General features: G+C 48.8%; 1 protein-coding gene across 1 annotated transcript; it reads right to left on the bottom strand.

The window, feature by feature from the left end:
* Positions 1 to 3,083: 3,083 nt before the first annotated feature.
* On the bottom strand, positions 3,084 to 12,273 carry EIF3L (eukaryotic translation initiation factor 3, subunit L; the record flags this gene model as incomplete). The annotated part of the gene is made up of 11 exons (XM_010155986.1): positions 3,084 to 3,331; positions 4,072 to 4,152; positions 5,157 to 5,654; positions 6,579 to 6,749; positions 7,384 to 7,538; positions 7,793 to 7,964; positions 8,927 to 9,000; positions 9,617 to 9,686; positions 11,022 to 11,083; positions 11,366 to 11,445; positions 12,050 to 12,273. Coding segments are annotated over 11 exons (1,626 nt in total), but the record flags the coding sequence as incomplete, so codon positions are not given.
* Positions 12,274 to 12,276: the final 3 nt, after the last annotated feature.

The following is a 12,276-nucleotide window of genomic DNA, read 5'->3' as shown; positions in this document are numbered from 1 at the left end:
GGGCGGGGCCGGGAGCAGCAGGCTGCTGGGGCAGCCCGGGGGACCGGGACAAGGGGCCCGGGAGTGGCATCCCCTCCGTGGTTCTCCCCAGCCCAGGGAAGGCTCCGTCCTCAGAAAAAAGCCCTGAACAGAAGCCGCAGCCCTTTTTTCCCGCACATTCCCAGAAGGAGAGGGAGGACTGCAAGCAGGAACCGAGCCAAAGTTCAGCTGAAAACACCAGGCAGCCTCACTCCTGGCTCCTCCGCAGGCTCGGACGCAGGCCGCTCTAGGCAGCAGCCCACGGCATCCGAGGGACATCGGCTACCGGGAAGACATCGGGCAGTGGAGTCCATGTGGGACGTAGGTGGCTCCCAGGGTGGGCACGGGGCCAGGGAGGGCTTTGAAGAGAAGGATGCCTGGAGTCGCAGGCAGCACTTCACAGGAAGCCCTGGAAGAGGCAGAGGAAGAGTGCGATACAATCTCAGGAACCCAGGACATCGAGATGGATTGTCACGAGAGCTGGCTTGCATCCTTAGTGCAACGGCCTGACAAGGAGCAGGGAAGCACACTGTTAGACCTTACTTTGTTTTGCTAAACATTTACTTCATTTCCAGTTAGGAAAAGGGGGGTAACAGCTACCTCTGTAGAAGGCTGATCCATCACGCAGACATTGCGCTTACAGCTGCCAGTCCCGAATCAATAGGAGTCCCCTCTCCCCGTATTTTTTGACGGGCTCTGTACTCCTTTCTCCAGCCAGATCTCACGCTCAGCACCCTCCTTCCTCTATTCCACCCTTCCATTCTAACACTACAGCTCTGGGGCCACGTAACAAGTGAAAAATACATTCTTTTTGAAGGGCTTGCGCAGCCTCCCCCTGCAGTGCCCAAGACAACCTGTGGTGTAAATCACAAGAAAATGCCATGTAGAGAAAAAGGAAGAGAAGTATTGTCTCAGTTTGGTAACGACGGAGCTGCCTGCTCAACATCCCCCAGACCCGCCTGACAGCACCTTCCTGATGTATCCTAAGGGCGAGCAGGATCGGGGATGTTTGCTTGACTTGTCATTTCCAGGGTCCATAACCACAGTCACCCCCTGCACAGCTGTATGTCAGAGAGTAGATAACCCTGCGCTGTGGTTCCCTCCGATAAAACCACTGTGACCAGAACCGAGAACACTTCCACTAACTAAACCCTGAGCTGCAAGAAGCCCACCCCGCCTCCCTGCAGCGCGCTTTTCCAGTGGCAGCGGGGCTGATGCCGCTGGACGCCCTGCATTCCTCTAGCTTCAAGCAGTGCCAGGCACCGCGGCTGGCTGAGCCCATCTTTCTGCCCCGTGAGAGCGCTGAAAGCTCTTCCTGGCTTCGTTCCACCAAGTGCCAGCCCGGCGCAGTTAACCTTCAGCAATCCCTCAGGCAGGGCGTGGAGCCGGGTAGACGGGCGGATGGTCTCTGCATCCTCTGGAAACCCTTCGGCTAACACACACACACAGGCAGCAGCATGTTCACGGTAAACACTGCAGGGTTTAAGATGATACACACCTGCACGAAAAGTCTGTAATTCCAACATGCTGATCAGAGTTTTAAAAAGGATCAAATCCCAGAAACACACTGGATTCCTCTGCTGTGCTATGAACTAGAGCTGGTCATGAAGATGCTGCCCTGACAGAGGTTCCACTGTACATGACATCTTTCTTCGCCCATGTTCTGGGAAAATCTTAGGCTTTGGATAACAAGCAAGCAGGAGAGGAGTTGCTGCTGACAGCTATCCTCATTGTGCCGCTGTCGGTAAACACACACAAGCCAAAGTGCCAGCCCTAAAAATAAAAAGGAGCGGGTTGTCTTTGCGTGACACCCAGCTCCTGCGGGCTACTGCAACGCGGTGGCACCGCAGCCCTTTGATGACCTGGCTGCCTCAAACCTTTTGGAGCAGGAGACAGCGAGTCCCTCGTATGTGTAAGTAACAGCAGCAGGGAGAAGGCCAACAGGAGCTGCCCGTTTAACCTTGCTTTGCACTCCCAGTCCGCCGCGTTACAGGACTTTGGGATGGGAAACCGTTTACTTCTGGGCAGTATCTAGGACACTAGAAGCCTGACCTTCATTCAAACACGGCATATAATCCAACAAAGGGGAATTATTCCCCACTTCCAAACAGATTCATGCCCGAAGCCAAGCAGGACTGAGAGGACCCCCACTCCCAGAATAAAGGAGCGAGGGAGGGGTACAGAGAGGCAGAGGGTATAAATGAAACGGGCTTTGTGTAGCTTCCCTAGTACACAGGCAGGTTTCCTGCACCTGCTTCTACCACTCAAACACCAAACTATTTAAAGACAAAAAACGGAGAGGGTGTGGAGGGCAGACAAGATGCGATTCATTCTTTGCATTCTCTTCCCCAGTAGTTAGAGGTCCTCAATTCCCCTTTATAGGGCTAGTTTTCAACTGTTTTTCCTCTTTCAAGGCACTGCATGTTTGCCTCGAAAAATCCAAGGTGGCTGGAGAGCTGGGAAAATCAGCATTTAAAGGGTTTTAATAAATTAAACACCCTCAGGGAGTTTTCCAGAGAAACTGAACTCCATTAAATTAAGGGTCAGGGCTTGAGCATCAGCTGTGCTGAAATAAAACACAACCTCCAGCAAGGACATCTCATCAGATGACCAAAGTTAATACTGGGTGAGTGTTTAACCTCTCCCCTTTCCTTTAAAAACTCGTCAATCCACTTTGGAACATTTCTACTCCATAACAAGTGGGGGAGGGGGGAAAAAAAAAAAAAGGGGGTGGGAATGCAAAAAATGCCACCTGCTAGGAAAGCAACTACAGGTTTATTCAATGCGTGGGGCAAGAGCTAACAGGAACAAGGTTAGCTCGCATCTCTTTCCACATCCTGTGGAAACACTACGGAACAGCTAGTTTTCTCCCTGTAAATCAGTTCCCCAGCCTTCTCTGTTCACTCTGTGCGGTGCCTTTGCTGAGTGTGGAAAGAGATCTGCTCCCCACCGTTACCTGCAACAGCATGGACCAAGGACAGCACAAACCAACAGCAGCTGCCCACACCTCCGGGTGCAATTACATTCTTCCATGGAGGAAAACTAAACGAGTACATCAGATACTCAAAGCTCACCAGGAAAATTCCACTAATTTATTAGATGCCTTGTCCTTCAAAGGATAGTTTGAGCCAAATGAGTCTGCTTATTTACGTACAAAAGACCTTCTGAGCCACAGGAGATTCCAGAAATGCCAGAACCCTGAGCTCCCCTCCCTCACCACAACGAGGATAATGTCTCCCACCCACTTCGCTGCTCAGGTCAATCCACAGATGTTTTATGGTCTCTGGCCCATCTTCTTCAGGGTTCGATTCAGCTGGAATTGGAAAAAGCAAAGGTCAGGAAAACACACAGCCAGTGACACACACACCACTGTTACCCCCAGTAGCCTCTATCCAACACCTCTACTCCTTCCTCTCCAACTCACTGACAAAAAGCTCTCACGCAAGTGCGAGCAGCATGCAAAGTAGAATGTGAACTAGTAAAACTCCCTCCTCCCGTCCAAGACAGCAGAGGAAGATGTGGGGAGAAGAGGGTGCAAACTTCCAGCGGTGGCAGCTCAACCTTGTACCGCTCACGTCCCCACACGCTGGGATTTTGCTGCCCAAGTGTGCAGCAGCCTGTCAGGAAAGCGGAGCAGGGAACGGATGTCACCTCCTGGCTGAGCACAATTCTGATGTCATCTGTGCTCCAGAAAACTTTGAGGCCACTTTCTAGCACTGTAGTTATGAGGGTAGAGATGATATTAGTTGTGTTACCTGAAACACCACAACTGTCTAGGGACAACGGAGTCAGCAGCCCTAGACAGTAAAACCCTCCTCCTTTTCCACTGTGGCTCAACCCAACCAGCACTTCTCACACAAAAACATACCGTTCCTCACAGGCTGGCAGCTGCTGCTTAAACCACCTGCCTTTGCCCAGTGCCTGGCAGAGCTGGGGCTCCCCCCAGCAAGGCACTGCAGCGCTGTCTCACCAGTCACAGCTCCAGGGCCTGCGCAGCCCCAAGCTTGCCTGCTTTTCCTACAGAGCTACACAGCTCTCCCGCCCAGGCCTCACCTCCTCGAACTTGTGGATCTGGCGGATGAAGAAGTCGCCGTAACGTCGAGCAACCTTTGTGTCTGCGATGTGGATCATGTCCTGGGGAGGGAACAGCATGAGGTCAGCAAAAGGACTGGGAGACAGCAAGCACTGCCAAACAGGAGGAGCAGCCAAAGGGGCTTCACTCCAGCCCTGGTTCAGCATCACACATGCCTGACCTGTGCTAGTCCCACAGCAGTTGTTCAGCTCTCTGTGGGCTGCCTTCCCTATACACCTGTACCTGGGATGAGTCCCAAATTCACACTGTATTTACTTCCCACATTCTTGCACGCTCTGTTTTTGCCTCTCTGTAGAATTTTGACAATCCCAACCCTGATTCATGCCCTGCTTCCATCTACCAGCAGCTACAAATCATGCTATCTACCAGGAGAGCTGGGTGGCAATGCCAGTCTGTTGGACACAAGTCAGTTTGGGTCAGGTAAACAGGGAAGACAAAGGATGAGACCTGGCAGGAAGAGGTCTGCTCTAAGGACCAAGAGCAAGGGGCAACCCGTCCTCCTTCCTAGCAAGAAGCTTAATGGTTACTGCTATCTTCTCTGAAAAATGAAGCTCTAAAAGGCTGTTTTCTTGCACTTCCCTCCTGCCAGGAGTATCAAGGGCAGGACCACACCTTGTGTTCAGATTCCTCCTAAAGCAGACAGAGCTAAATGCTGCTCCAGTGAAAAATGGATCTGCAAGATCTCTGCTTTGTCAACCAAAGTAGGGGAGACCTACTAAGCTGACAATCCCACCTGACAACTGGCAGCACCCAACTGTCACTTCCCAAGAATGCCAACAGACAAACAGTTCCCTCTGTCCTGGGAAAGACATTTAGGACCTTTATTTTCCAGGTGCAACAACTACCAAAGCTGCCTGCAATATTCCATTGCTGTTCATCCACTGACAAGTAAGTGGATGAACACTTATTATGTAAGCCTATGGCCTCATTGTGGGCAAAGGAGGGCAGGATGTTTCCCCACAAACTGGAGTGCCCACCTGGCACTGCCACTTCCAGAATTTCCTGGGTGGATGAATCTCCTAGCCAGCAAGGGGAAGATACGAACCTTGTCGATATAGAAGTCGACCTCAGAGGCAGACTGGAACTCCCCGTCCAGGGCAGATATGCCACTGGTCCATACCAGGTTCTTCATCTTGTGCTTGAAGACAAGCAGCTGGATACGAAACTCCTGCTCTGTGAGGTCTAAGAAGCCAGCCAGCTTGGCCACGGGCATGGTGGTGTAGAGCTTGAGGAAGCTACGGATGGTGGAGAGCTGGGCCTGCTGCTGAACTTCATCAGCAAAGACCTTGAGCTGCTGCAGGAAGGGCTCCTTGTGGTAGTTGGGGTGCACGTTGTCGTAATTGGGGACGACGGGGGAGAGGAACTTAGGGCAAGCATAGCTGAAGAGCTCCTCGTAGACTTGCGCGTCACCCTTCTGCATGCGCAGCATCTTATCCCCGTATTTCTCTCGCAGCTGCAGGTGGATGCTCTCGTCTATGCGCATGGGGTACATGGTGAGGGCGATGGCCAGGAGCGCGTGCATCTGCTCGTTCTGCTTGTTGATCTGAGACAGAGAGGAGAACCTGTTAGCTTCTCGATGTGCTCAGGCTTTACGGTGCAGCAGAGAGCTGGGAGCTGCAGTGCCTCTGGGCAAAGCAGAGCGCTAAATGCCGCTATCAAGGCTCTCATCAAGGAAAAAGAGGTCTGGACAAGGGGAAAATGCAGCAAAATCCAGAGCCACCCAGAACCTGGGTGGCCAGAAGCAGGCTTGACCACTTTGGTGCAAGAAAGTGCAGAGGAGAAGGGAAGGCAAACAGTTTAAACCATCTCCTGGCGAGGGACAGTTATCAGGGAGGCCAGTGAAGAAAATACCGAAAAGCTTTATCTGAGTGTGGGAAGAAACGGTCAGCTGTGTGGCTGAAACAGATACACCAAAGTTTTGAAGTGTCATAGAATTGAGAATGGCAGGATTTGGCTACACAACAAGTTAGAAATGAATCATAAGGATGAGAAGGAGACAGAAGCAGCAGGCACCAGAGACAGCTTAGGTGGAGAGAGAAAGGAGCTTTGTTTCAGCCACACTGAATTGAAACAGTCTGTGAATGATTATCTGATAATGGAAACATATCCAACGATGTCAGTAACCTGAAATGCAGGACTGGACTAGGAACGGGACTGAGTTTGAAGAAGCATCCAGAAGAATATCGTCTGTAGCTGATATTTGTTAACAACACTGCCTAAAGTGCAGATGGAGGCAGGTCAGCTGCATGGTGAACAACCAAAGGAACTAGTAACACTGCTAAAAGAAAATACTGCTAAAAGAAAATACTGCCAGACATGGCAAAGCAGTTCAAAGGATCCCCAGTCACCACCACAGTCCAAGAAAATAAGGCAGGACTGTTAGATGTAGGTTACCAGATGACAGAGAAAGGGCAGGAAAGACAACAGCAGCCTTTTCTGAGAAGCCCAGACCGAGTCTGTCTCTTACCATCTCGTATTTGTAGGTCGTCCTCTGAAACATACTCTTGGTTCTCTGGATATAGAGAAGGATGTTGGCAAAGACACGGATGGCATCCTGGTAACGCCGCATCATAAGGTATGCGAAGCCCACGTAGTAATAGGTGGTCACTTGGCACTCAGGCACCCGGGAGTACATGCTCTGAGAAGGAAGGATCAACAGGCTATGTTAGAGGGGAGACAACCACCTTTGATCCAAACAGCTCGTTACCCAGTCACCTCTGCCTTCACTCCTGTCCCACACATAGAAAGGAGAGGGTTAATTCAGGATACCTCACCTCCCACCATCCCCACAGCAGCTTTCTGTTTATTAGACCATCCTATTTCCTATGTTCAGCCTCCTGCAAGCAGAGGACTCTTGCACTGTGCCCAGCGTTGCTTACTCGGTTCCCTTTCCCCCCCGTTTCACTCCACACCCTATGCCATACAGCACACAGACAGATCTGGGCCAAACCTCGGGCCAAACCCACGCAGCAGCTGGACTTCCGTTAGCCAGTTACCCGAGAAGCACTCAGTTCTAGATCAAAAATACGCAAGGTGGGCGTGGGCACAGCGAGAAGGAGAGTCAAGAATAAGCCATTGACAAAGGTGGGAACGATGTCTTCAGCTGGCTACCACTTACAGTTCAAATAACACTTCCTGTAACAATGCTGCCTTGCACAACACAGCAAACTTCCCAACAATGAGGCATCTGTGCTGTCACAATATCAGGCATTATCATATGGCTCGATTTCATGCCAAAGAACTGCAGCAGCCTGTTTAAAACATTGCACTACCTTCTTGTTGAGCTCAATGTTCTCCAGAACCTTGATCGCTTGGTAGTAATCCCCCAGCAGAGAGTGCAAACGCAGGAGCCCAACCAGGCTGAAATAGCCCAGCATCTTGTAGAGGGAATGGCGACCATATTCACCAGCCACGCTTTCAGGGTCACCTAGGAAAAAAGGGAACCATGATGCTGTCCTCCAAGGAAGCAAGCCCCTCTTTCAACACCTCTAAGTTGACAAGCAAAGGGAGCAAGACCTCAGCTGCCATCACCGGCATTTCCCACGTAAGGCCAACAGAACCTCTTCACGGTCAATCCATCCACAGATTAAGGGTTTGACCCACCTCCCAGACAAAGCTAACAGCTCAGTGAAATCAAAGCAAGGCAGCACAGTCTTGCCTGGCATCCCCCAGCTAGCTCACCTCCACTTGTATAGACCTCCAGCTGCCGGTTGATGTTGGATTTGTCCACCAGAGAGTGCAGCACGTTAAGGACACTGTGGACGTTCCAGATCTTGGGGTTGGAACGTAGGAAATCAATCTCCTCTTCAGACTTCTTGGCTGTCTTGCAGCGGTACTGGCTGAAAGACTGGAACTGCAGGAAAAAGCAGGGATTGGATGATGCGAAGCTGGATGGGAGATGTTCAGCTAAGTGCACTAAGCTCACAAGTCAATCACAGATGCATTATGGTAAGCTACAAATCACATGAAAGTTTCATCTGAGATCACCTGGCAATCAAGACGACAAATAAAACCACCAAGAAAGCACCTAGGGAAAATCTGATACAATGCTGAGACAATCTGAAGGAAAAGGCTAGAAAAAGGAATGAAGAGGAGGATCTCTTAGACAATTAGTACAGGCAACACAAATTTGGTGTCTGAACAGGTAGCAAAGATAATAACCAGCTCATAAGATATATCTTTGTCTGCATACAGATGCATCTTTTTCTACATATGCACACATCTTTTTTCATATAAGCCTCACAAGACAGCACTTTAAAAATTCCAGACAGGTCTATAATAAAAACTTAGGTGAAAGGGAATCTATAGACAAAACCCAGTAACCTGTACTTAGAAGAACAAGGGGGAAAATATTTCCTAACTTGAAGATCCTAGACCACAGATTACAAATCCGGTCAGCAATCTCCCAGTGGAAGCATAAAGGCCCTACTGGCTAAGCAATACAAACCCATAAAAAACCTGCATAGAACACAATAAAACTAGTTTGAACAAATATCTTAATAAGGTCTTTGCAATTATAGCAGATTTCAGTCAGGTGGCTTTTGCACAAATCAGGCAGAAGTGAAGGTGAGTTTAAAAAAATAATCCCCTAAGCAGCAAGTGAAACGGAAATACCAGCAGAAGTCCAGGATTTCCCAAAAAGCTCCTGCTTAAAAATCTGTACGTGCACCTCTGCTTCATCAACCAGGAATAAGAGTGCTTACCAAAGCTTCTTCACCTGCAGTGCTACCCTAGCTGTGAAAATCAGAGAGGAAGGAGATGGATAATGTATAGCGCTAATAGAGGCAAGCCCACCCCAGTCTTACAGTCACATACCTGGTATATGAATTCATCAATGATATCCCAGAGCCACTGGTTGGGCAGTTCCAGAGGAGCAGGGCCATCAGCATCTGCAGAAAAACATAACAGATGAGAGGTTTAATACCTTGAGCAAGAACAGTGGCAGAACCAGAGGAACAGACATATAAAAAAGATAAGGATTTCCCCAAAATGGGAGATGCAGCAGCAGATGAATGAAGCTTCCAGTAGGGTGGTGACAAGTAGCTTTGGCTACCTCAACCCCTTCACTTTTACGGGATACGAGCATGTAAGGGGTTAAACTCTAGAGCATCACTGCCCCGCAGCAGTGATTTTCGGAAGCCGTGCAGATTGCAGGGGTTTATCCTGAACGATCTATTCTCCACAAGAAGTCTGGCAGGGAGTCACAAAAATTTGTTCCAAGGGGAGTCAACACCAGTAGGCAGTTGTGAAATGCTGCAAGTTTTCTCCTGCTTACAGCTTCATTCTGCTTTTTAATAAAGCTAGGTGAAGCAGTTCTCAGCAAGACAAAGTTTTATTCATGGATGTCAGGTGCTCTTCATTCAACAAACTCCAACATATGGAAAGCTCAGAGACTACTTCTCCCTGCATGATCTATACACAAACACATTCCAGTTCTTCCTGACCCTTTCTCCACCTCTGTCCTCTCCAGAATTCACAAACCAGGAATGAATTGCAGCAACTCACTGAGGATGTAGTTGAAGAGATTGCAGTAGTTGTAGTAGGATTCAAACCTCTGCTCCAACGTGGGGCCCCCCTGCAAAGAGAAGTCAGTGCAATCTGCTTACTTTCAAGCATGGCAGGAGTGAGTTCATGCGTAACAGTGTAGGAAGGACAGTCAACAGTCACAGTGGCAGAAAGAGTCTATGTCAGCAAAGTTAGAGCCAATATTCCAGCAGTACCACCCAGAAAACCTGAAACTATCACTGTTGTCCCATAGAATAGGGCTGACTTTTCACATACAGGCAGCTTCTCCCAGGATGACCAAGTGTTTGAACCTTCTGTGAATAGGAAGCATTAACCTCCCTCGTCCTCCTCTCTGCTGTCCAGACTTTCCTATTACCTTCAACTACTTCCCGTGCTTCTACCCTCACGAGAGACTTTAATAAACTGACAATTCTACTCCTGGACAGTATTTCTAAACACTCTGAAAGACCAGTAAATGCAATAGGGTATTGCTCTTCCCAGAATCTTCTTTGTTTCACCTGGACACCCAAGGGCAGCCTGAGAACCACTAACAGCACAGCTCAAGAAACCAGTTTCCCTGGTTAAAGCTTGACTCAGGTTAATATAGCAGCCTCTTTAAAATCCCCATTTCTCCACCCTCTAGTCCAAACCAAAACTGCACTTATTACTCATCTAGCCTGTAACTCATGCCTCTATTCATCTTCTTTCCTTAAAGAACCCAGAACTACTGTGATCTTCCCATTGACTTCAAGTAAGTTGGAAAACCTGCCCCACAAGTGGGGTTTGGTTTGGTTTACAGACCATTATTCCTCCTGCTTCCTTCTCCTGTATCCCTTACAGTGCCCATATTTCCCTCTTCGCAAGTCACTCTGACCCCACATGTTTCTTTAATCACAAATAATGCAAAGCCCCCTCTTTTAACAGCCCACCTGCTAATCTGAAGAACACAGAGCCACAGAGAAATGACCCCAACTGATCTACAGGTCTTGCAATTACAGTTCTATCAAGAAGAAAATCCAGTTCCACCTCAACACCTCCACCTTCCGTAACTCACTAACCACAACAGCTGGTGTCAGTAACAAGCTTTCGCAGAACAGCCTCCTGAAAACTCGGATCTCATTCATAAGAGCTGCCAGGGAAACCTGCACACTCATTAGGAGACAGCTAATGAGCCTCAGAAAGTAATCTGGTCTTTCTTGCTTTTCAGCAAGAAGCAAATCCTTACTAAACTAACAAAAGGCAAGAATTTTAAGCTTCCCTAAAAACAACTTGACTTACAGCTCAAAAGCCCACCCAATCCTGTCTTGCAAAAATTATGGAATAACTGACGCTGTGGTGGCAACAAGTTTTACGGCACAGAGATGCCAGCATGCAGCCCACAGGAAGACACAGGACAGAAACTCACGCTGACTTTGGCGTAGATGTGCCTGTAATACAGCTCCTTGTACAGTATGAGGAAAACGGCATCTGGAAAAGACGACAGAACGGGACATTAGCAAGCCACAAGGCCTAGGCAACTGGAGCTCTCGGATATGCTGGTGGTGCTCCTCCTGCCACCGTAAGGAAGTGAGACACAGAAGGATACTTCCTTCAGTTTTGACTTCTTCTCAGGCATCTACTGAAGGAGTTTCCAGAGTGAACAACAAGGACTGACTCAGGCAGCAGCAACATTGTGCACGTGCTCACTCGTATGTATCAAAAGTGATTCAGTTCCTTCTCCGACAAGCAAAAAGAAAGTAAGAGACTTACCGTTTCCAACCTGAGGGGCAATGGCCTCAGCCTCTGGCCATGGGGTATTCTTAAAAAACCTTTCTGTCAGTTTTGTCCAGCTGAAAGACAGACACACGTGATATTAGAAACCATTTCTCAGCATGACTGTGATGGACATAGAGATCCCAATTTAGAGGCCTTGGACTTGATGAAAACAGAACACCACAACCGTCCCCTTTTAGTAAGCCTAGTATTGAAGCACAGAATGAGAATGGCAAACTAAGCAGTAAAAGTCTTTAATTTATCTCTGAAGTATGGGACAGCTGTGTATGTTACTTGTGCATTCCCCTTATGGTAAGGTAGCACTGCTACAAGCAGAAGTAGGAGTATCTGTAGGGAACAGACACAACGATACCTCACAGCTTTCTGCAAACTGCCTAACTAGCAGTACCGAGGTCACTTTTTGCTGCCTCCATACCTGTTAGGCACAAGATTGGTATTTTCTTTCAGTCACAACTCAGTTAGACTCCTGGCAGATTAATGACCTGGAAATATCTGGGTTTCTCCCAGTAACCAATCAAACCTCATGCTGTGTTTTGGAGAAAGCACAGGGATGCTTTGTTGGGAACAAGAGAGCTGGTCAGCCTTTCCCTTTTAAGAGCAGGCGTGCTTTCATCACAGTTTAAACAGTGGTTCCTCTTTGTAGGAAGGATGGCTTTGTACCTGTTTTCATAGATGTCCTGGATCTCGTACACCTTCTGGTCAATCACATCACTGGAAACCCGGCTGGCCTGGAGCTCATACACCTTCTGGTCAATGAGATCCGACACCGTCTTGTGAAAGTACTGGATGAAGTTCTTGATGACTTCGGGGATCACCTGGTAGGTCTGCTGCTCGTACTGGCGCTCGTAGGCCAGGTCTTGCTTCGGGTCTCCTGAGGGGACCAGAGG

Source organism: Eurypyga helias, unplaced genomic scaffold, assembly GCF_000690775.1.
Source record: "Eurypyga helias isolate BGI_N326 unplaced genomic scaffold, ASM69077v1 scaffold49607, whole genome shotgun sequence".
Classification (NCBI taxonomy): Eukaryota; Metazoa; Chordata; class Aves; order Eurypygiformes; family Eurypygidae; genus Eurypyga; species Eurypyga helias.
The sequence above is the reverse complement of the archived record's forward strand: the minus strand, read 5'-3'. Positions and strand labels throughout refer to the sequence as shown.